The sequence below is a fragment of the Rhinichthys klamathensis genome, unplaced genomic scaffold, assembly GCF_029890125.1.
Source record: "Rhinichthys klamathensis goyatoka isolate OS25496 unplaced genomic scaffold, OSU_Roscu_1.1 h1tg000019l_1, whole genome shotgun sequence".
NCBI lineage: Eukaryota > Metazoa > Chordata > Actinopteri > Cypriniformes > Leuciscidae > Rhinichthys > Rhinichthys klamathensis.
Genome location: NW_026606570.1, coordinates 890,606 through 916,675, shown reverse-complemented (window position 1 = coordinate 916,675; position 26,070 = coordinate 890,606). Strand labels below are relative to the sequence as shown.

General features: G+C 44.0%; 1 protein-coding gene across 1 annotated transcript in view; it reads left to right on the top strand.

Moving 5' to 3' along the window:
• Nucleotides 1–25,401, top strand: part of LOC130071111 (piggyBac transposable element-derived protein 4-like) — a 59,273-nt gene extending 33,872 nt beyond the window's left edge. The window contains exons 2-3 of the mRNA XM_056235734.1: nt 23,682–23,774; nt 23,976–25,401. Of these exons, the coding sequence (XP_056091709.1) occupies nt 24,085–25,401 (1,317 nt within the window). The 5' untranslated portion in view covers nt 23,682–23,774; nt 23,976–24,084. The remainder of the gene's footprint in view (nt 1–23,681; nt 23,775–23,975) is intronic.
• The last annotated feature ends 669 nt before the right edge of the window (nt 25,402–26,070 follow it).

The following is a 26,070-nucleotide window of genomic DNA, read 5'->3' as shown; positions in this document are numbered from 1 at the left end:
ATCGCGTGCTCATTGGCTGCCCTGTGGGCAACTGCTGCAGCCTACCAGTGAGCCCGGCGTGACGTCACGCCCAATGAAGGATGCCCGCGCCTTCATAGCGTCACAGCCCGCCAGAATGCGCATGGCTTAGCGTATAAAATAGGGGCTGTAGGCTGACATCCCTGATTTTTCGTCTCTTCAGCAAGCTCTTCGCATCGCTGGATCTGAGAGAAGCCACCGCCGCCGTCGAACAAGCGAAACAGCCAGCTTAGGACAGCGCTGAGGAAGCCGGCCGTCTTCGCAACCTTCAGCCATCCGTGCGAGCTACGCTATCCGGCGACATATCCTTTTATCTCTGTATTTTGTGTTTTCTTCCTAAAAGAGCAGCGAGACGTCTTTTTCAAGATGTCTCGCATTTCCTATGGCTCGTGCAGAGCCGCTCAGCGTTGGAGACCGCCCATCTGCGCTCTCTGCCTGGGCCAGGAACACACAGCCTCGCCCTCTCGATGGAGGATGCGAGCACTGCGAGGAGCCCTGCGGGCTCGAATCGAAGTCTTTAACCACAGCGCCGCGCGGCTAGCTCTCTTTACGTTACAAAGAGAGTTTCCCCGCCCTTGCGCCCCCGTTTCGCGCGTCATGCAGAGCCCTCTCGAGCTCTCTACATGACCCGGACGGGCATCATCTGTGTCACATGTAGGTCCCGTGCCCACTACTAGTGCGCGCGCCCTCATACAAACACTGTTCCCAGTTCTGCTCGACCAATGAGCACGCGGCTAGCTCTCTTTACGTTACAAGAGAGCTACCCCGCCCTCGCGTCGCCGTTCGCGTGTCATGCAGAGCCCTCTCGAGCTCTCTGCATGACCCGGACGGGCATCAACATACGCGACGTACTGGATGCGTGGTAAGAGCAGAAATTTTTATACAGTTCTGCTCGACCAACGAGCACGCGGCTAGCTCTCTTTACGTTACAAGAGAGCTACCCCGCCCTCGCGTCCCCGTTCGCGCGTCATGCAGAGCCCTCTCGAGCTCTCTGCATGACCCGGACGGGCATCATCTGTGTCACATGTAGGTCCCGTGCCCACTACTTGTGCGCGCACCCTCATACAAACACTTTTCCCAGTTCTGCTCGACCAACGAGCACGCGGCTAGCTCTCTTTACGTTACAAGAGAGCTACCCCGCCCTCGCGTCGCCGTTCGCGCGTCATGCAGAGCCCTCTCGAGCTCTCTGCATGACCCGGACGGGCATCAACATACGCGACGTACTGGATGCGTGGTAAGAGCAGAAATTTTTATACAGTTTTGCTCGACCAACGAGCACGCGGCTAGCTCTCTTTAAGTTACAAGAGAGCTACCCCGCCCTCGCGTCATGCAGAGCCCTCTCAAGCTCTCGACCCGGACGGGCTTGCGCGTCGCCGTCGAAATGTCTCGCCCTGTCAGTCCCCTTAGATAAGGCTACTGCAGCGGTGTATTTGGCAGCCAACGAGCCGGTAATGCAACCCGCTCGCCTGCACACATCCGCCGTTCTCGCGGCAACCCAGAGAAATCTCAAGTGAGTATAATGTCTGGTTATCCGGCTCACGCCGTTGGTGTCTTGAGTGTAGAAAAGGTGCCCACATCTCGGTGTTCACCCTTCAACACAAGCACGATACCCCCCGTGTCTCCCGCAGAGCCCACTCTCATAAAGCTGGCAAATGCCGCTCGAGTGCTAGATGTAGGAAACGTGCCCACAACTCTGTGCTCACGCCTATTTTCTGCCCGCTCTGTCACACGGCCAGAACAGCCTCATACATGTCAGGTTAAGAATGTAAGTTAGGTCCCCGCTCACGAGCGCTCACGCTTACTAACAGACACATCGCCTCCGGCGCTGCTCGCACATTACAAGTTTTCATAAACGTTCCCCGTTTAAAAGCAGCCGGGAAGTCACATGTAAAACAGCCAGCTGTCGCTGTCAGCGAGCCGCCGTATTTGAGTGCTCATAACTGGTCGGGCTGTGAATGTAAGTCACGTGCCCGCTCACAAGCGCGCGCGCTTACTGGCAACGCTCACACGGCCATTAACCCTCTGGGGTCGGCGGTATCGCCGGCGATACCAGCTGACTTTTTTCCTTATCAGTGCAAAAGAGACTCAAATTACTCTGTTGATTTTGATCTTACATATAAGTGTTATACATCATTCGATCCTGTTAAGTTTGTATTTTTTTTGTGGAACCTCACAATAAAAACAAAGTATTGTGCTTTTCGCCAAATAAAGAAAAATAAGCATGATGCGCGTTCTGCGTTCTCTCTGTCAGTGAAGTCCATTCTGAAACGCGTCCGAAAAATGAACTGTAACTAAGTCAATACTTATCACAGAACCACGAGACATGTGTCTTTTTAAAGCTTGTATTCTCTTCTTTTAAATGAAGTAATTTATTAAAAAAAGAAATATTTCCAGTTTATGTAATTCGTTTGAAACCAAGGAGAGGTACAGTTTTTTCGGTCTCAGTTCATTATCTTTAATTAGCGCTAGCCCTAGCGCTTTTCACATGGTAAATAGGTGATCTAACGTTATGCATCGCACACACCCAGCAGCGATCAATGGCATAAAAACACGAAGTATTCACTGATAGTTCATTGCGTTTTGAGGATGGCACGCTACTCCGACAAAGAGGCCCTTCAGATGATTCTGGACAGCGAGGAAGAATTCACCTTTTCCTCAGAGGAAGATTGTAACTCCGACGACGAACGGCTGCATTTTGAAGAACAAATTGACCCCGCCGAGGATACAAGCTCGAAGTAAGTTGTTTAGTGTTTTATAATTTCTTTTCTGATCGTATAGAGTTCAAATGAATTTTCAGACTATATTTTGCCTAGCTTTTGACATCTTACAGAAAAGATTGCCTCACAATATCCCTAACATTCGTTTATACGCTCGTGTAAACTTTTTAAATGTGATATTACTCTCTAAACATATTTGTATATTAAATATATATAGTTTTGATTAGCTTATGACACTGATTATCATGCTAAAATACTGCCTTATGCGTTATGTATTTTTTTTGCGAATAACTGCATGTTTAGGTTATATAGCCTATTGATTTAGTGAAATATATTTCAGCCTCCGGTAAAATATGTGATACTGTCTAAATACAATATATTTTTTATATAAAAATGTTGAGTTTTGGTTAGCCTATGACACTACTTATGCTAAAATAGTGCCTTATGCGTAATGTATTTTGTTTGTGAATAACTGCTTAGGTTATATAACAAGAAATATTTCAGGCTCCGGTAAAAGAGGTCTAAATACAATATATTTTTTATATAATTAAATGTTCAGTTTCGGTTAGCCTATGACACTATATCTTGCGTAAATAACTGAATACATGTGTAAATGTTTGAAATGTAGTGATGTGTCGTTCGCGAACGATCCGTTCATTGCGTGTATCACTAAATGCGTGCGGTCTATATGGCCCATCAACAGATACTCGCGGTGACGCGGCCCATCAATATTTCTCCGTCCCATGGCCCATCAACAGATATATAAATGTTCAGTTTAGTTTCATCTATATGGGCCATTGTACTGTCCTCAACATCATTTTAGTATACTGACAGTCAGATAAACTCTTCCCTCACACGACTCTGAAGACAGTATGCTTTGTTTGTCCACAGGTTTAATGGTCTTGGGTATAGAGTGAAACTACAAACACAACAAATAAACATATTTCAATAATATGCTTACAATTAAACGTGACATTTTTGTAATGTAAATATAATGAATACAAGCACAATATGGCTAATGCAATAGCCTAATTGAAAATTATTAATAACTCTCTTTAAAGGGATACTCCACTTTTTTTGGAAATAGGCTCATTTTACAACTTCCCCAGAGTTAAACTGTTGAGTTTTACCGTTTTTGAATCCATTCAGCCGATCTCCGGTTCTGGCGGTACCACGGTTAGCATAGCTTAGCATACATCATTGAAGTGGACAAGACCATTAGCATTTCTAAAAGAAAAATGACCAAAGAGTTTCGATATTTTTCCTATTTAAAACTTGACTCTTCTGTAGTTACATCGTGCACTAAGACCGACGGAAAATGTAAAGTTGCGATTTTCTAGGCTGATATGGCTAGGAACTATACTCTCATTCCTGCGTAATAATCAAAAAACTTCACTGCCGTACCATGAGAGCAGCAGGCGTAATGATATGACGCAGCGCCTGAAAATAGGCCACCTTCCGTCAACACAACGGAACTATTTTCAGGCGCTGCGTCATATCATCACGCCTGCTGCACTCATGGTACGGCAGTGACGTTTCTTGATTATTACGCAGGAATGAGAGTATAGTTCCTTTTGTTCGTCTAAAGTTCGTCTCTTCTTTAACTTACTCCCGAGTTCGTCTCCCAGGAAAGGAAATGGACTTTGCCGAACTATTTCCTCGGGTAACGTCACCTCAAAGACTTTAAGCCTTTCAAACACTCGCGCGAATGCCAACGAACGCCACGTGATCCCCCATGGAACAAAGGGGCCACGCGCAAGCGGCCAACCATGCACGCGCCGGGACGGGCCGTGCAAAAACGCTGTGGCCGCGCTCCACACGACGCGCGCAAGCAGGACAGGACCTTCGTTCAACATGCGGGCCGACCAGACCGCGCAAGGAGCCCGCGACACACACAGACCTCATATGCTTTGCAAGTATCATTCCCGTTACAGCTTCTAAGAAGCCTTACAATGGTGTTTTCGTCTTGTTTCAGAAAGGTTGATGTCGAGGTGAAATTGTACCAGCTCTGTCTCTCTCCCTCGCTCTCTCTCACCAACTTTCTCCCTTTCTCTCTCTCTCTCCAACTCATGTTTACATGGGTACCAATTGTCTAAACGCCCCGCGTCGTCTTAGTTTGTGTTTAATGTTTGTAAATACATGTATCATTGTAGTAAATGCTTAAGTAGTTCAGCTTCATTAAATACATTATATCCTTTTGATTGACTCATTGCCTGTTGCTCATAACCCAAGTCACTGATATGCTTCGATAACGTTACGAGCTCTTTACAGAAATACCTCAGACGGGTATGTGTAAACTTTATAGAGCAAGAAAACTAATTCTTGTGGCCACAGAATTTGTTTTCACAACTCTATAAATTAATTGAGCTAATTAATTTTACCTGTCTTGTAAAACGTGGTCTGTATAATTAGTTACAATTCATTTGTGATTAATTGTGGGGATACACATGTATGAACGCAGGTAAAATGACAAAGCCTCCCTTAATGGGAGATTTATTAACATGTAAGACTGGGCTGATCCAAATCTGTATGAATAATTATTAGTTATTAATTATTAATTATGACATGCAAATTCCCCATTGATCAGACCCAAGCAGAGTCTTTACAGTTTGGTGGAGAATGCGGGCATTTCAAACTTGTTTATGAGCAATTCAGATTCAATCTAATGTGTATATTGTAGGGGTGTGACGAGACGCTTATCTCACGAGACGAGACGAGACACGAGATTGGGTTCACGAGAACGAGACGAGACGAGATTTTTGCACAATTTTTCAGAAATCCTCAATGACAAAATTCATGACTGGAAAAATAGTATGCAGGTGCATTTTTCAATGTTTTAACTTATAATCTTCTAATGCATGTCATTTCAGGTCTACTTTATGAGTATGAATTATCAAATGCATTGAAAGAAAACAATATTCAAGCACTGTAAAAGGTTTTTATTGACTGGCTTTTCTCCTGTATAATTTCACATTAGTCTCTTCAGACCTTACTGTACATTTAAGAGCTTTCAGAACTTCTGATTGAGGCTGTGTGTGACCTCTTAACTGAACTCCTTTACATACATTTAACAGAGAAATAAAAACAGTATAAATAACAAAAATAAATAACTGTTTTCTCTTAGTCTTATTAAGTGCAAACAATAAGTGCGAGTGCAACCATAAGCACACAGACTCTTTATAATTGTTGTGAAATTGCGTTTTTATTTTGGACCGGCAGTTATAGGGTTAATGCGGTGAGTTCGGAAAAGGCCGAGAGAAACGAGGCTGTTTGTCTCTACAGTTGTTCTTGCGTTCCGATTATAAGTTCAGAAACGGAGCCTCCCTTGTCTGTTGTCCTTTGTACGTTACAGTGCTCTCTCAATATTCGCAGTGCCAACAGAGACCAGAGCCGCAAATAAACAGTCCAGAGATGGGTATTGGGAGACGGATTATTTTATGTATGCAGCCTAATTTGTGCGCAATGCACATCAGGGAGCTTGTGTTTTACTTTCACTTACAAATTCGTGACCGCGCGTATAGGGAGCAGCGGTGCTGAGCGCGCATTCTAAATGATAAGACATTTACCAGACGTTTAGTCTGTTGCGCAACGAATCCTCCGCCATCCTCACGCGATCAGTGAACTGTGATTCGTGCTGCACTGATTGCAACGGCAACTCGTGCTGGATGAGCAGAGCAGACTTTTGCATTAGTTTATAATGGTTTTTATTTTTTTATAAAAACAACAAAACGATAGTTTAGGCGAATGTGAGTGTAGCGGTGGAATATTCATGGGGTTTATCGCGAGACAGCTTTTTCACTCGACGAGAAATCTCGTCATATTTAGTCTCGCGAGATCTCGTGGCACGAGATCTCGTCACACCCCTAGTATATTGTTATTTAATATTGTTTATGTAATATTTAATATTACACGTGCGCATCGGAGTGAACGCTTGCGAACTCCCCATCTGATTTAACAAGCTGCTAAATGTTCAAACATCTTAGTCACTTTTAATCGCTAATAGTAAACTGCAGTTTCCTTAGTATTAAATTTGTTCTGGCACAGATGGAAGAGAAACCTCTGCGCATAAACAACACTTTTAATAATTTTTACTCCTCTGTCAGAACGAGATTCTTCTGACATTGCGGAAGACAAGGTTTCGGTAAAACGATGTTCTTTTACTGTCCTTAAAAGGCCTGAACTCCTTGTTTGAAAAAACATTGACTTAGCTACTCAATTGTAAAAAACCGAAAAGCATATTATCACAAGTGCTATTTGATATATGCTTGGAGTCGAAAACAGATGAATAATTCCTGTTTCCTTTTGCACGACGCAGCGAAGAAAACCTGCTAACGTGTTAAATAAATATAGCACCGCGAAAATCCAAAACTGAAAACATTTTCAATGCCAATTGAGCTTTCGGTCTTGTGACCGAAAGCTTGGCGATTAAAATTGCTTTAAAGGATTCAAGTGTGCAGACAGTTTATTTATTTTCTGAGTTGTTTAGTTGTGTCTGTCTGGCACCTTGTTTATCGTGAGTGCGGTGAAACGCCTTTAAAATCAATGCCAATTGATAAATGTTATTTGGAGTTGAAAACAGATGAATAATTCCTGTTTCCTTTTGCACGACGCAGCGAAGAAAACCTGCTAACGTGTTAAATAAATATAGCACCGATAAAAATCCAAAACTGAAAACATTTTTAATCAATGCCATTTGATAAATGTTATTTGGAGTTGAAAAACAGATGAATAATTCCTGTTTCCTTTTGCACGACGCAGCGAAGAAAACCTGCTAACGTGTTAAATAAATATAGCACCGATAAAAATCCAAAACTGAAAACATTTTTAATCAATGCCATTTGATAAATGTTATTTGGAGTTGAAAAACAGATGAATAATTCCTGTTTCCTTGCACAACGCAGCGAAGAAAACCTGCCAATGTGTTTAAAATAAGTATAGCACCGGAAAGAAATCCGTCGAGATTTAAATGAGACAGTGCATGTCCCCCGAGACACTCGAAAGCGGGCTGGTTGCAATACTACTGCCAAACGCTAGGGTGCGCCCTTGAGTGTTTTCCAGTATCAGATTGCCTCCATGCCCTCCATGAGCGAAATAGCGCCATCGTGTGGACACTAGCGGTAAAGTGTCTTTTCTTCAATTTTCTCTTCCCACAACTTCAAAGTTTACCAGTGAGATTTTGAACTCGTGTTTCTAACTTTCAATGCATGGCAATTTACAGCCTCGTTTACTAACATGATTTTCCCTGCCTTGACTGTGTGCACTTGTTTTGGATTTTGGTTCAAACCACATTTGAACTTAAAAATTCAAAATTATGTCTTAGCAGTTTCTGATGACCGCTCTGTTTTGAAATGGCTTTCTCCCAGTTGATCTTATGTTGGTTACTACCACTGACACCTCACTGTGGTCGTGATCATCAAATATAAGGCCAACCCTTAATTTCCTACACTTATTCAAATTTGGTTTGAAACAAACAGATTTCAAGGTTAATTTGAATTAAGTCTCATTGCCCGTTGGGAATTGTTTTATGGCTTTTTCTATATTTCCCTTTTCAAATTATTTTTAATAATTTTGATTTGATTTTATTACAACTGTCTCCTTGCTGTTCTAGAAGTTACTTAACATCTATGAATACGCTTGATTTGAATCGTATTTAAACCAGTTTGAATGCAATTTAAACCAAGTTCTCTGTCAGCCAGCTTGACCACTAAGAGGAAGTGGCCCAAACCCCTTTGTGGCCCAAACGCGCCACTACAGCCTGCTTCCTCCTGTGCTCTTCCTGCGGCTCTAAAACTCTCCTCCGAAGGGAGACTAGGTTATTCTGATAATTAACATTGTCATAATTCCCTTTGTTTTTACCATAATTTTAGTAAAGCCGTTGCCTTTGATTTTTCTAAAAAAAAAAAAGAGACACTCAATTTGATTTAGATAAAAGAGCTTTAATTCACGTTGAGGTTCAATTGTTCTTCATCCTGTTTTGTGTTTGTAGGTAGAAATCTCTCTCGGGCTGTGGCGATTTGACAGTCAGCTCTGCTCGAGGTCCGGCGGGTGGTTCGTCTGATCTGCGTCACCAGCACTGACTGAGCACGGGTCTCGGACTTTCCTGTATCTTTCCCTTCGTGCGGCCCGCAACACGACATTACCAATTCGGCACCGCCGGTTGTGTTCCAGGTCAAGTTGCTTGAGAGGGCGCACTTAGGTACAGATGCACCGAAAGGCCCGGGACACTGCTGTCAAGTGTTTGGGGCGACAGAAGGACCAACCACGATGCTGACTTCGAGCGGAATGACCTCATTTCACCCCAGGCAAACTAGAAAAAGGTATTAAACCCATCCACTTAATATTGGCCACAGAATCTAGAGATTCCCCGGTCATGGGAGTGTTTGGCTCCCTCTCAAAGCCACAAACTGCAGGCTTAGGCCTCCTTTTCCCCTTTTAACACTTCTCGTGTACTATTAATGCCATTTCATTACAGACCTTTCCATTTTTGATGGTTGCATGTTACTTCAAACTTTGCTATCTTGCCATTGCTCTGTTCTGTTGTGCTCTGTTCCTTTCAGTTCACCTAGAGACAGAACCTCTCTGAGACACCAAGGAAAGCTGAAGAATAGTTTGACAACCAAGTCGTTAGCATAAACAGGTGACCCCTAAGCTAGCGCCCTGTCAAAAACCTTCATTCAGACACATGATGACCTACCCAAATTGTCCCACCGAACGGTTTAACTGTCTGCCTCAGTTAACCAGAATTTTCATACACGGCCTAGCCGGTATTATAGCTCGTTAGACATAGACGAACTTGCATTGGTCTCTCTGTGTGTGTTGTGTTCCTCTCGCCCACAGTGAAGCCAGTATGTTCCGGTCCTACAGTCCCACAACCCGCTGGGACAACATGGAGACATGGCTGACATTCATGACACCTCCATTCCTGCCCAAGGTCGCCAGTGACAGAGCCCGAGCCAAGAGCAGCTAGACGCAGACGTGGACACGCTAATGTCGCACCAACCCAGCCAAAGCTCCCACGACAAAGACTGGGCCAAACACGTCAAAACCTCGCTTTCCAGCTCACCGCGCAAGCACGCCTCCACAAAGGAGCCGCATCGCCCTGGAGCACAAGGTTGCAACGCCGAGGATGACAACGACCCCGAGCTACAAAAGGAAGTGGAAAGACTTCAAACTGCCCTGGCTAACCTTCATCGACACAGACCGAAGTGAATAGTCAGAGAAAAGAACCAGAGAGGAACTCGACGAGAAACTCCGACAAAGTGAAGCCTCTTGCAAAGAGCAGAGACCGAACTGAAAGAGACTCGAAAGCGCACGGCCTGCGAAAAACCCAAAAGAGGCCCGTGCGACCATCCACAAGCCCGTTCAAAAGAGACAAGATCTCGAACACGAACTTGGCACCGATCACACAGAGTTGCCACACTCTGTTAGACTGCAGCATGACCTGAAAAGGGGAAACACACACCACAAGTTTCCCCTGACCGGTCCGCACATTTCAGCCAACGCACAAGAGCTGAAAAGGGGGGTGAAAAAGCCCGCCTTCCACACATCTCTGACAATCTACAGGACATTGATTTTTCACCTGCAGTCTCCAACCGGTGAACACACGTCACAGACACCCAGCAGCACAGACCTAGAAGAACCTGTGCTACCACCACCGGCTCCGAACGAGTTTGCTGTGGAACTTACAACGAACCTGTGACTGAGGACACAAGTTTCAAGAAACTTTCCCTCCAAAACCCGTCAGCCACCATAGTTCTTCTGCCCCCACGCAATGCCCACTCAACGATGCGTGAAGGTCCCCTCAGTAAGAATTCCTAAAACCCCAAATTCCTGAACTGCAAAACCAGAAGACACACTGCACGAACACCGTGCAAGACTCAGCTAAAAGGTCCTTGATCAACATCGGACATAAAACTTTTAAAAGTAGATGAAAGTGTGCTCAAAGAGTTGCAAGACTCTGCGTCTGTAAAATTAGAATTTTACTGATTTAAAGGAATCTTAGACGGACATGTAAGCCTCAACGGCCGACAGACTATGCACGACTCTTTTGAAACAAACGGTTTCTAGATGTTGAGTAAATCGGCACCGCTAAACATTAGGTTCCGTGACAGTGAAGAGTTACATAGAACACCAGCTCCAAATAGGGTATACGTTACCTTGACGCCAGAGTGTAGTAAAATCACCTGAGTTCTAAACTACCGTTAACCCACGGGCGTGCACTTGATCATCGCGATCCAACTAAAACAAAACGTGCAATACGTGTTTCGATCGCTGGCTTGTCTAAATGCCGATAAAACAATAGCTGGAATTGACATCACTACTTCAAGTAAAAGAGCCTTAGATTCTCAACTGGTATCAGTAACTTCAGCATTAAAGCGTAAGTCTGTGTGAAAAAGGTATCATCTCAGCAGCTTGTAATCTGTACCGATATCCATTCCGCTTTGGTTAAAAATAAATCCAAATCGCGTTATGACTAAAACCTGTTTCTGACAAAGAAAACTCAGAACAGTGTTATCTATGTAGACCCGGGTGATGCTCCCCTTTCTACGATGTAAAGGCCCTCAGAAAAAAAATAAATAAATAAATTTGTTGCTAGATTGATGTAATTCACCTAAATTTTGGCTGCATCTACAAGCAGAAAGCTACTAAGCGATCAAACCAAGTCACGTGCTGAAAAATCAGCATTTATGCACGAGAAGGGACGTAACTACATACGCTTAGACAAGCGTTGACTTGCAGCAATTCTATTTCCTTACTTTGTAAACAAATAGAATAAGTCATGTAAAGTAAAGAGCAAAGTTCCATTAGTACAATTAGCAAATGCCAAAACACATCTGCAGTTTACTAAATGGAACATCAAGTTCTTGAAAAACAAAGTATAGGCGCCTCCTGTTAACCCGTTAAAACGTGTGTGATTCATGTAAAATGTACAGACATTCTTCAAGTACTGTTGAATTGTTCTGACATGCTCTGGTTCCCATGACAACAACTTGCCACAGGAAGTGTTAACTCGTAATGTCACTTTTGTAAACAAACCAGCCTGGGTGGCTAAGCTAAATCTAGCCTAGCATCCAGCTAACTTAGGCTAAGCTAACCTAGCCTAGCATCAAGCTAACTTAGGCTAAGCTAACCTAGCTTAGCATCAAGGTAACTTAGGCTAAGCTAACCTAACCTAGCTCCCGTACAGCTTAGCCTATGCTGTACGGGAGCTAGGTTAGGTTAGCTTAGCCTAAGTTACCTTGATGCTAAATCTAGCCTAGCATCCAGCTAACTTAGGCTAAGCTAACCTAGCCTAGCATCAAGCTAACTTAGGCTAAGCTAACCTAGCTTAGCATCAAGGTAACTTAGGCTAAGCTAACCTAACCTAGCTCCCGTACAGCATAGGCTAAGCTAAATAACTTCCACAGTTAGCAGCTAGCATCATTTACTTGAACCCTTAATCACCGCCTGTGTTCCACAGGGCAAAGTATTCTAGAATACTTTCCTCAACACCAGTTAGGGTTTCTAATTATCCACTTTCCGTGTTTGAAATTCTTATTAGCTAAAGTTCACCTTCACTGGTTTAGGAATACTCCTTGCTAACCGTTGAAGACTAACTTCGCAGATCCCCTGTTAATTAAACTTAAGTTTAACTACATGTAAACTGCGTAACTAACTACAGAAGAATTTGTATAACCATAGGAATTTTCATCTGCATGTTGACTAAACCTTTGGAGGGACACACACAAGGTGGTTTTGAACATGCAACCGCTACAACCCACTATAAAGTGTTGATCAAAGCAAATCCAAAGTTTAGTCACTAATGCCACTGATTATTCTCGACTTCAGATCATTCCTGTGTTTGATGATTTTATTCCATTTTGCTTTAATTTTTATTTTATTTTCCTCATTAATTATTTCATTCCTTTGACCTTGATAATAATAGCAAGCAGCTATTCCCTGGTCTATTAGGTCATCTATATGATTTAATTTTTTTTTTTGCCTCTCTTGTCCGAGTGTGGTTCCATCTCCTATAGGGCCCAGAAAGGAAACAGACCCCCTTATTTGTTATTTTGGCTTAATTTCAACCAGTGCACTCGTTTTGTGACCCTTCAACACCACTACTAGAGTCCTGAGGATTGACAATAAGCAGAATTTAAATAAGAAAGCTGTCCTTTTCCCTATTATCGTTCACTTCGTCGAACCATCTCTAAGTCCAGAGAAGTAATTTAGTCATAAGAACCACCTTACGTCATTTATTTCATCTCGGCTATGTCCTTTCCAGGAAATACCATCGGAACCACACAAAACTTAGCCTAACAGTCACAGCTAAGATAAGGACACAAGAGACACTTAGCTTTATGGTAAATGCTTAACAAACCTATTAAGCAGTAGTTCTGAACTTTTAGGGCCACACATTAATCACTCACAACAAGTGTGCCAGAATGCCACAGAGCCCCTGCCTAACCTGACCTTAACCTTTCAGCTTACCAAAGACTGACAAAACAATGGACACTATGAGAAACCTCCACTCATACCCCTCCAACCACCCACGGACGCCGTCTGCACAAACCGACAACCGGTGCTCCAGACAACCTGCGTCAACAAGCACATGCTGCGTGCACTCAACAACATTCAGCGTTCTGCACCTGATGCCATCACCGCGCCACAGCTTGTGATGCCACAGTGCAAAAGGGGGGTAATGCCAATGTATGCCGCTGCACGCCGCAGCACCAGAGACACTTGCAAGACACCGAAGCAAGTGGCATACCGGCGTGAAAGGACTGTCCGAGCCAACCAAGGACAACACCTGCCGAAATGTTTCCTCCCTTTCTCTCTCTCCCTTTCTCTTTTTCTCTCTCCCTTTCACTTTTACCAGGATGCTGCTGTGCCTCCAGCCAACCAGAGGGCAACCGCAATCGGACATCTCACCAGGTCTGGCACCAGGACTCCTTTTCTGCCGGACGCGCACTCAGAAAGTGAATGTGCCACCTGATCCTTACAACGCCTACAGAACACTACCCCAGCGTAACAACACAATACAGCTGGGTAGGTGCCGATGGACAAAGGACTCCCGCACTCACGCTGAGACCGTGGTTGAACACATGCCCAAGCAACTTGAGAAAATGACTGTCACGCTAGCGGAGCAGGTGGCCACAACCACCGCCGCACTGCCGTCAGAACTCTGTTTAACACTTGTATGTCCAGCATGAATGCACCAAACCTCGCCAACGTGGGACGGCATGTAGCCGAAATTCAGACTGAGATTCCACAGATAAAAGAGCACTCACAACAGAGTGCATCCCTGCAGACCATCGACAAGACACTGAAGGGAACTGTGAATGACTTTGCTCAAACGCAGCTGGTAACAGCCCTGATGACAAACCTGCTGCAGGGGGTGAACTCCTCCATCGACAGCCTCGCCAGGGGTAGAATTCCACCGCACCTGATACCCTTAAGCCTCGTGAAAACCGTGCTGGCGTCCGCCATCACCACGCCAACTGACTCTTTACAAATACACCTTTCCTACTCTCTGGGTAGTGCCATCCCTCTCTGCGTCGACTACAAGCAGAGAAGGGGGGGGGGGCTTTCTCTCGAACTTGCCCATCATAGAGTCAAGCCGAATCTACCGGCTCAAGAACATTGTCAAGGTCAGATTTTGAAAAGTAACATTCACATCAAGATCCACACGCCGGACGGGGTTGACTGCAACGACAGCAACACAAAGCCGGCCTAAGCTCCGAACCCGTACGTGTGCACATTGACCAAAGAAATTCACTATCTCTGCCCTAACAAGCCTTTCCTCAGAGACAACACTGACGGAATCTGCGGGCTGCAGATCAGCGACACCCGCTGCCCTGCCGAAGCCAAGCTACGCACTCAAGGCATCAAGACCCAAGCAGAGAGTGTAAGTGACAGGCGGCTCGCTAACACTCCTGTGCGCACAGCTGCACTCACTTACGACCAGAATGACACTGACACCTGTGTCACCTCGCTCCACTAGAGCCTGTGAATCCAAGCACCGGAAAGTGTCATCCTTCAGCTTGACGACCTGGCATGATACCATCTTCCATGCAAAGAGTACAAATTAAAACTGGAAATCCCATCCTTCTCCAGGTACCACACTTTCACCCTAACTCCAGAACGGGAGTTGTGGTTTGCGAAAGGGGGGTGATCCCAGCTAATTGACATTGCTCCTATCGACACAGCTCTCCAAGCTTTGTCTCGACTACCCATTCTGACTACCTCACCTGTTGTCCAAGCCTGGACCGCAGCCGACACTGCACGGTGTACCTCTATGGTAGTCAGACACACCCTGACACTGTGCTTGACCTTCATCCTATACAGGAGACTCAACGAGATACAAAACATCTTCAGCCAAGCTCACGAAAGGTTTCGGACGAAACCCGCAAAAAGGGGGTGCCAAGTCAGAGACCAGGCCAGAGGCAGCTTCGAACCTCATAGAGCTGAATCCTCAGCCCTAATAACCACCTGCTGCATGAGTCATGATTCACCTGCCATCCGTCCATTGTGATGATTGTTGTCCGATTAAGTCCACACAGGGACTTCATCAGACAAAAAGGGGGGACTGTAAGGACTGGGCTAAAAGGGTGAATCTGAATAACTAAATACATCCTGCTAAAGACCCAAAAAGACTGAATGTAACACACACACACACACACACACACACACACACACACACACACACACACACACACGAGCCCTTCCCTCCCCCAACACACGAGTGAAGCTCCTGTTACAGACTTTATAACCCATCGGAATGTCGCAGAATGTCTCTGAACAAAGAGACGGACATTTCTGTTGGGTAAAGACATAAAAACCATTGAATATATTTTGTTAAATGTATATGTGTTTTTCCCCATGTCACAGTGAAATATCTTTGTTTGGCCACGGCATAAATAGACATTAGAAATACCTTCTTTATGCATATTAAATACCTCTGTATTTTTCCTTTGACTTTCATTTGATGTGTTTGACACCTCTAAAATGCTCATGGAACGGGCTATCTGAATATGCAAAGAGATATAAAGTAAAGTGTATTTTTAATAGGTTTTACCGCCATTGAAGATTCAAACTGTTAAACTATACACCCTCCTTGAACACACCCCTCTACCACGAGGGGCACGTTCTTCCAAACAAAGGACAATAAACCAAGGGTTCCCGCGTGCAACATCCATTCCCCGATTGGCCCAGTGAACAGGAAGGGGATGGATTTCTCCGAGGTGATAAATGTAGGAGCGCGGCTCCGCCCAACTCTCTCTTGCAGTCTGACCTTCTCAGAGAAACATGTGATGCTAGCGATCTCCTCATGGAGATCTGATCCCACCATGGATCTTTTCTTTTGTTCGTCTAAAGTTCGTCTCTTCTTTAACTTACTCCCGAGTTCGTCTCCCAGGAAAGGAAATGGACTTTGCCGAACTATTTCCTCGGGTAACGTCACCTCAAAGACTTTAAGCCTTTCAAACACTCGCGCCGAAAGCCAACGAACGCCACGTGATCCCCCATGGAACAAAGGGGCCACGCGCAAGCGGCCAACCATGCACGCGCCGGGACGGGCCGTGCAAAAACGCTGCGGCCGCGCTCCACACGACGCGCGCAAGCAGGACAGGACCTTCGTTCAACATGCGGGCCGACCAGACCGCGCAAGGAGCCCGCGACACACACAGACCTCATATGCTTTGCAAGTATCATTCCCGTTACAGCTTCTAAGAAGCCTTACAATGGTGTTTTCGTCTTGTTTCAGAAAGGTTGATGTCGAGGTGAAATTGTACCAGCTCTGTCTCTCTCCCTCGCTCTCTCTCACCAACTTTCTCCCTTTCTCTCTCTCTCTCCAACTCATGTTTACATGGGTACCAATTGTCTAAACGCCCCGCGTCGTCTTAGTTTGTGTTTAATGTTTGTAAATACATGTATCATTGTAGTAAATGCTTAAGTAGTTCAGCTTCATTAAATACATTATATCCTTTTGATTGACTTATTGCCTGTTGCTCATAACCCAAGTCACTGATATGCTTCGATAACGTTACGAGCTCTTTACAGAAATACCTCAGACGGGTATGTGTAAACTTTATAGAGCAAGAAAACTAATTCTTGTGGCCACAGAATTTGTTTTCACAACTCTATAAATTAATTGAGCTAATTAATTTTACCTGTCTTGTAAAACGTGGTCTGTATAATTAGTTACAATTCATTTGTGATTAATTGTGGGGATACACATGTATGCACGCAGGTAAAATGACAAAGCCTCCCTTAATGGGAGATTTATTAACATGTAAGACTGGGCTGATCCAAATCTGTATGAATAATTATTAGTTATTAATTATTAATTATGACATGCAAATTCCCCATTGATCAGACCCAAGCAGAGTCTTTACAACCTTGACTTCCACCGTGCGGACTTTGTTGTCTTTGCTTGGGAAAACTTGAGTAACAAGTCCCATTGGCCATTCATTCCTTTTTTGCTGTTCATCCTTCAAGAGCACAATGCTTCCTAGTTCAATGTCAGGCTTACTAGTGGACCACTTTCTTTTTGGTTGCAAAAGAGTTAGGTACTGTTTTTTCCATTTAGCCCAGAAAGTTTGAGCCAAGTGTTGTACTCGGCGCCATTGCCGGGTATGAAGGTCTTTGACCCAGTCACCTGCTGGGGCAGGAACAACTGTAACCTTTTGAGTTAGGAGTGCATTGGGTGTAAGTATGAATGGGTCTTCTGGGTCGGTCGACACTGGGACAAGAGGTCGAGCATTGATTATAGCAGCAATTTCTGCCATTAGAGTGGAGAGTATCTCATGTGTTAATGCTGAAGGTCCCACCTGTAGGAACATTGCATCTAGTATCCTTCTAGCAAGTCCAATCATCCTCTCCCAGGACCCACCCATATGAGATGCATGAGGTGGGTTAAACTGCCAAATACAGCCCTGGTCAACGACAAATTTTGCAACAGAGGTATTGTCAACATTAGAGGAAATGTTAAGCTCCTTGCAAGCACCTACAAAATTTGTTCCTCTGTCCGAACGGATGAGCTTCACAGGCCCTCTAATAGCAAGAAAACGCCGCAGGGCATTAATGAAGCTAGATGTATCTAAAGACTCAATAAGCTCAATGTGCACAGCTCTCACACTCATGCAGGTGCATATTACTGCCCACCTTTTGCTTTGCGCATGACCGCCTCTGGTACGTCGTGCCACCACACTCCATGGGCCGAAAACATCTAGTCCCACATTCGTAAATGGAGGGTCAGTGGATACACGATCAGCTGGAAGGTCAGCCATTTTTTGAGTCTGTGGTTCTCTTCTAAGTCTTCTGCATGTAACACATTCATGAATGACACTGCAAACACGTCTCTTACCACCAACAACCCAATAGCCAGCAGCACGCACTGCACCCTCTGTGTAATGTCGTCCCTGGTGTTGCACGTTCTCATGATGATGTTTGACTAAAAGTGTTGCAATGTGATGTTTCCCAGGGATGATAAGGGGCTTTTTTACATCAAGCTCCATTTGCGATTCTGTCAATCGCCCGCCAACTCTTAGCAGGCCGTCTGCATCTATGAAAGGGTCTAAGGCTTTAAGTGGACTTTTTCTGGAAAGCTTATCCCTAGTTTCCAAGCTCTTATACTCTTCGTAATATGTCTCCTGTTGGACTGCTTTGATGATTATTTTTTCAGCACAAGAGAGTTCTTCAACTGTTGGAGCACTGAAACAGTAATGCCAGCCCTTGCAACTTGATGTTTTTGCTATAGAATCTTTATGGAACTGACGAGATATATGGAGAAGACGTGCAATGGCATGAGTGATGGACTTCCAAGTGGAAAATTTGGAGAAGCGTTGTGCTCCAAGACTCTTACTCATCATTGTGGTCTTCAATGTGGAGACTTGAGGACGTACCTCTGCATCTGAAAGAGGATTCACAAGCTCATATGTGTTCTCTTCAGGTAGAGTCTGAGGGTTGTTTATCAGAAAATCTGGTCCCTGCAGCCACTTGGTGTTTTGGAGATGAGCAGCAGTGACAGACCTTGTTGCAATGTCTGCTGGGTTCTCATCTGTGCGCACATACTTCCACTGATTTGGATGTGAAGACTTGCGAATCCGGAGGACTCGATTGCTGACATATACATAGAAGCGTCGGGTCTCATTGTATATGTAGCCTAGCACAACTTTACTATCAGTAAAGTAAGCAGTGTCATCCAAGGGTATGTCAATTTCTGATGTGATGAACTCTGCCAGTTCTACTGCCAGAACCGCAGCACACAACTCAAGACGGGGAACCGTTTGCTCAGGGCTGAGTTTTGCTTTACCCATGATGAAGCCAACTTGGTTACTTCCACATGTATCCGTCAATCTAAGGTAGGCCACTGCAGCTATTGCTTTTGTAGATGCATCAGAGAAAACAAACAACTCCCTTCGTGTGGATGTAGAAGGTGATATGTTTGTGTAGCATCTTGGAATGTGGAGCTTACTTAAATCCTTAAGTGAAAGTCGCCACATGTCCCATTTTTCCTCCATTTCTTTGGGAAGAAGGGAGTCCCAGTCATCATTCTGGTTATTAAGTTCTCTCATGATTGATTTGCCCTGGATTGTAACTGGAGCCACAAAACCAAGAGGGTCAAAGATGCTATTAATGGTGGATAGGACACCTCGACGAGTAAAGGGCTTTGCTTCAGTAGCTATTTCAAAGGCAAAAGTGTCAGATTTCAGACTCCAATTCAATCCCAAACTGCGCTGTGTAGGAAGCATGTCAAACCCAAGATCCAAATCTTTGAGATCACTGGCATGATCTTGAGGTGGGAAGGCCTTTAGAACCTCTTTGCTGTTTGAAGCTATCTTGTGAAGCCTTAAGTTGGAACCAGCAAGAGTCCTCTGTGTGTTTTTGAGGAGGTCCACTGCCGCCTTAACTGTAGGAAGAGACTTCAAACCATCATCGACATAGAAGTCACGTTTCACAAAGTTTTTGACCTCAGGGTCACCACCTTTGACAGACTGCCGGAGACAATAGATGGCTACAGCAGGAGATGGACTGTTGCCAAAAACATGTACCCGCATGCGGTACTCAATGATGTCTTCAGATGGGTCATTATTACAGAACCACAGGAACCTTAAGAAATTGCGGTCATCTTCTCTCACTAAGAAACAGTAAAACATTTGTTCAATGTCAGCTGTTATGGCCACAGCTTCCTGTCGAAATCGTATGAGCACCCCAAGCAGAGTGTTGTTCTGGTCTGGCCCAGTTAAAAGAACATCGTTCAGCGAGATATCCTCATGACGGGCACTGGAATCAAAGACAACTCTTATTTTCCCGGGTTTTTTAGGGTGATATACACCAAAGAGAGGCAAGTACCAGCACTCTTCTCCTTCCATGAGAGGGGGAGCTTCTTCAGCATGGTTTTTATTAAAAACATTGCCCATAAAAGTAAAGAAGTGCTTTTTCATCTCCGGATTTCTCTCTAGACTACGTCTCAAAGTGGACAACCTTTTCATGGCTTGACATCTGTTGTTGGGAAGTCTGGACCTTGGAGCTTTGAAAGGCAGTGGTGCTACCCAGCTGTTATTTTCATCTTTCTCCAGCTCTTGTTCCATGATGTGAAGGAACGACAGGTCATTGATAGATGGGCCCACTTTGTTGTCATCACAGGTAACCTTAAACACTTCTTGACCAAACTGATCACCTTTGTGATTGTAAACAAGTTGCTCCACAGAACACATTCCATTGTAATTTCTCCACTCATCACTGTTTCTCTCTTTCACATGAAAAACATTTGGACAGGGATCAAAGATGGATGGGCGCTGTTCTTTTGTATTAGTGAAGAATGTACTCACAGTCGTGGACTTGTGAATGCCGTTCAGACATACATTGCCAACTATCACCCATCCTAGGTCAAGCTTCTGTGCATAAGGAGCATCATGAGGACCATTTATCTGTCTGTGAACCTTATGGACTCTGATAATGTCACGACCCAGAAGAATCATTATAGGAGCATCTGGGTCTAACTCTGGTATCAAAGGAGCTATAGGCTTCAAGTGAGAGTGATAGAGAGCAGCACTGGGTGTTGGAATCTCTGCCCTATTGTCCGGTATGTTGTTACACTCTAGCAAACTTGGTAGGGAGAGGACTACCTTTCCATCTACAGACTCGATTTGGTATGATGCTTTTCGACCGACGGTCTCTGTCACTCCAGAACAAGTTCTAAGGGTATACGGAGAAGCTGGGCCATTTTCTTTGAAGGCATCAAAGAATTCAGAACGAGCTAATGACTTATTGCTCTGCTCATCAAGAATCACATAGACTTTCAGTGCTTTCTCAGGCTGGCATTTAGGATAGACCTTCACCAAGCTGATTTTTGAACATGACTTATTACTAAGGTCACCTCTGCAAACCTCAGTGCAATTAGCTTCCACTTCTGCTGGTACCGTGGAAACTCCCTCCCCGCCATGCTGTAATGAGGAGGTTGCCTCTTGAGCGGACTGAGCTGGGTCTGGGTGTAGTGCAGAAATGTGTTTCTCACTTCCACACTCTGCACATTTTGTCACAAATCTGCAGTACTTAGCTGTGTGTGTTGTGCCTAAGCAACACTTGAAACAGATTTTCTTCTCTTTCAAAAAAGCAAAACGTTCTTTTAAAGGCTTCTCGCGGAAGGAACGGCATTTCCTTAGTAAGTGAGGTCTTTTGTGAATGGGGCAAAGTCTCTCATCATCCTCAGTTGTCCGTTCCTCTTCATCTGTATCAAAATGAACAGGGGAAGACACATTTATCTTGTTAACTGAGACTACTCTTGATTTGCTTGGCTTCCAACCTGCCTTGTCTGCTTTATAAAGTGAATCTGTCTGAGTTGCAAAGTTGAACCCTGGATCATTCCTTATTCTAGCTTGCTGACTTAAAAAATCAACCAAGACCTTGAAGGGAGGAAATGAAACACCATTCCTTTCTTTGTAACCAGATCCATGTGACAACCACTTTTCTTGTAGATTAAATGGCAGCTTCTGAACTATGGGATTGATGCCCCTAGCTGTGTCCAGGTATGACAGGCCTGGAAGATATCCATCTGCTTTAGCTGACTCTATTTCCATAAGAAGATCGCTCAATTCATGAAGCTTTGAGTAATCTCTGCTTGAAATTCTCGGAAAATTTTCAACACGCTTGAAAAGTGCTCTTTCGATGACCTCTGGAGCACCATAACACTCTTCAAGTCTAGTCCATATCATGTCAAGACCCTTCAATGGCTGATTAATGTGTACTGACCTCATGCGTTTAGCGTGTTCAGCTGACTCCTTTCCCAACCATTTGACTAACAAGTCCATTTCTTCACTAGGTGTCAAGTTCAAACCACTTACAGCATTATGAAAGGACCGTTGCCAGGCTCTGAAGCCTTCTGGTTGGTCATTGAACTGTATTAAACCAGTGTTAAGTTCACGCCGAGCAAAATATCTGACAAAGTCCGAAATGTCTGTCTTGTCTTGTTGGGAAGGTTGAGGTGTTGGACTTGCCATTGCGAAAGGCGGTGTGCTGCTTTTGTTGAAACGTGCGTGCTTTTTACGCTGGTTATTAATTGGAGTGTTACCAGAAGAATGATTCATGGCTGGTGAGAATTGTGATGGTTGTGCAGAATCTTTTCTTGGTTGCATGTGGCAAAATTCAGCATCGTCTGAGCAACTCTCTTCCTTGAAACGTGGAGCGGGAACAGAATTTCTGTCTGCAAACTCTGTGTGTGGCTGTATGATCTCATCTGGAAGAAGTGGGTCTGCTTTTGATGCTGATTCTGTCGCTTCATGTAGATTCATCTGTTCCACGTATTCACATGTCCGCTGCATAACATCAACTGGAGCTGTTTCCAGTGGAGGAGCATGTTTACTATGGACGCTGCTGGTGTCAACCGCTGCTTCTAAGGCCTCTGCTTCGGCTACGGCTGCAGCAGTTTCTCTCTTTAACACCATTTTATCCATTTTTGCCTCCAATTTGGCTTTCTCCACCTTTATTTTTTCCTCCTCATCTGCATACATTAAACGTGCCTTGGCTGCTTCAGCTTTTGCTCTGGCCAGAGCGGCTGCAGCATTTGTAGAGGAACTGCCCGATCGTGAACATGACAAACAGGATCTGGTTTTGAGTGAGGGTGTGGATTCCATTGCGTACACAATACTCTTTCAATTTACTTGAATCTTCACGAGCTGCTACTGTAACTTTCCTGCAGCCGCTTTTTCACTGTACTGTCCTCAACATCATTTTAGTATATTGACAGTCAGATAAACTCTTCCCTCACACGACTCTGAAGACAGTATGCCTTGTTTGTCCACAGGTTTAATGGTCTTGGGTATAGAGTGAAACTACAAACACAACAAATAAACATTTCAATAATATGCTTACAATTAAACGTGACATTTTTGTAATGTAAATATAATGAATACAAGCACAATATGGCTAATGCAATAGCCTAATTGAAAATTATTAATAACTGTATTTAACTGTAACAGTTCACATTTATATGCAAGTATTATAAACATCCATGCAAAATCAATAAATACTTACAAGCGATGCTGTTGCAAGGTTTGAGATTACAGAAAAATGCTGCCCGCATGGAGCACTCACTACTTCCTGGTTCACGTGAATACCAGAATTCGCAGAATTAAAGAAATGTCAAATTTGCCACTAGGTGGAGCTCTAAACCATAAATAAAGTGAACAGGAGATTTAAAGCCATGAATAACACTAAATAATTACAGGCATATAACAAATAAATCTGTTATCAAATTAAACAAAATATGACATATTTTACAACAAACTTGTTCCAACACAGCCATCAACAGATATTTCTCCGTCCCATGGCCCAACAGATATATCTCCGTCCCATGGCCCAACAGATATATACATACATTGTGCATCCATACCCATTAATTGTCCATCAGTTTACTTTGGATAATTAATGCTAACAGTTTTTTTTTTATTATTATTATTTTTTTAGGAATGTGTCTGCATCATGCTCTCCTTCGCCAGCACCTCGCAGAGGGACACGCAGGTGTCGTTCAGTTCTCAGTGCGATCGAGAATCATACTGAGTAAGTGCACAGACGTAATATTTTACAGATGAAATTTAGCCTAATTGTGTTTACATCATCATAATGTAAAAGTAGGCTACCTATTCATGTGTGAAATTACAAAAAAAAAAAATTATCCATGGCAATTAGTGATTGATAATGATAATAATACAGTTTATTTGATTGTGTTATCAGCATGCTCACGCTTTTTCCTTTTAACAGATGTGACAATGAACACGTCCATCCACCAGTTCCGAAGAGAGCCAAGGCAAACAAGCAGGCAAGCAACAGGCAGTCCACTCTATCATGGAAAACAGAGACTGATGTTGACATGGTTCCACAGACACTGCGATTCCTTCCTGCACGGGAAACTGGACTGCAACTGAGCTCTGTAGACTCGCATTCGCCCATGAGTCTATTCAAACTATTTTTTTCAGAAAGTGCTGTGTCAACTCTGTGCCACAACACCAATGCCCAGGCTGCCAAGGCAACTGCAAAGGGCTGCAAATACAAATGGACAGATGTCAACATCAGTGAGATGTACCGCTACATTGGGCTGCTGTTTTACATGGCAATGGTGAAGGTCAGCTCCATCAGAGACTACTGGCGGCAAAGCAGGGTTTTCTCCGTACCCTTTCCAGCCACAGTTATGTCCAGGGACAGATACCGCACCATTTCATGGAATGTGCACATGAGTCACCCAGATGCAGATAAGGAGAATGACAGGAAGAGGGGCACACCTGAACATGACCGTCTTTTCAGGATCAAACCTCTCATGGACACCATTCGTCATGCTTGTAAAGCCATCTATCATCCTAAAAGAAACTTAGCTGTGGATGAAAGAATGGTGGCATGCAAAGCACACACAGGTATGACACAGTACATGAAAGCCAAGCCAACCAGGTGGGGTTTCAAGTTGTTTGTTCTTGCAGACTCATCGAATGGATTCACTGTGGACTTTTCTGTATACACAGGAAAGAACACCTTTCCCACAGGCCATGGACTGTCATATGATGCTGTAACATCTCTTTTAGACCACACATTTTTGGGTTCTGGGTACCATGTGTACATGGACAATTTTTATACAAGTCCAAAGCTCCTAAAAGACATGTTTGCAGTGAAGTTTGGTGCATGTGGGACTTACAGGGACAACAGGAAGGACTGCCCTCGGAATGCAGCTAATTCACTCGCTAAAAAATCTGCCAGGGGATCCATCAGGTGGATTCGGGATGGACCTCTTGTATTTGTGAAGTGGATGGACACACGAGAGGTATCTGTCTGTTCTACCATCCATCCTGCTTATACGCGAGACACTGCACAGAGGAGGGTGAAAACACAGGATACATGGAGGACAAAGACATTTCCATGTCCTGCACCTGTGACTGCATACAACAAACATATGGGTGGTGTTGACCTGTCTGATCAGCTGTTACAGTACTACACAACACAGCACAAAACCATGAAGTGGTACAGAACGATTTTTCTACACTTCTTGGACATTGCTTCCACCAACTCTTTCATTGTGCACAAAGAGCTACATGGTAACTTGTCTCATAAAGAGTTTATGGAGCAACTTATCACAGACCTCTGTGGTGTGTCACAGAAAACGGCACCAAAACGGACCAATAGTACCGGTTCCAGGAGCTGAGCTGCCATCAGAAGGCAGGGATGTTGCCACACTTGGTCGCCGCACATGTGTGCATTGCAAAGCAGTGCGTGGTAAAAAGCAATTAACACCATGGAAATGCCAGGCATGCAAAGTTCGCTTATGTCTTCAGTTGAACAGGAACTGTTTTCAAGAGTGGCATAAAGATGTGTGACTGTGTTACTCTTATTTATTTATTTTTTAAAATATTAGAAATAGTAATGTGTCCAAACTTTTCACCGGTACTATACACGCAGCATTTGATTTGCTTAGAGCCCGCATCAATGGGGCATAAGCATTTACTGTGAGATACCTGCCTTTACTTTTGTTTATTTTGCTCACATTTGATTTGCTTAGAGCCCGCATCAACAGGGCATAAGCATTTACTGTGAGATACCTGCCTTTACTTTTGTTTATTTATCGCTCACAATTGCTTTGTTTATAGCTGACTGATTATTTATTTATTTTACTCACATTTGATTTGCTTAGAGCAAATTTAGAGCATTTAGTTTCTCCACATAGAGGAATTACAATAAAACAGATTGAAAACCTTTGAATCTCCTCTCATTCTTTGTTCAGGCTGCCTCACTTGATGGCCCATTAGCCATTGGGGGAGTGTCTGTCACACCCCTGGTCTGAATCTCATTAATATTGATAGGCCATTACCACTCC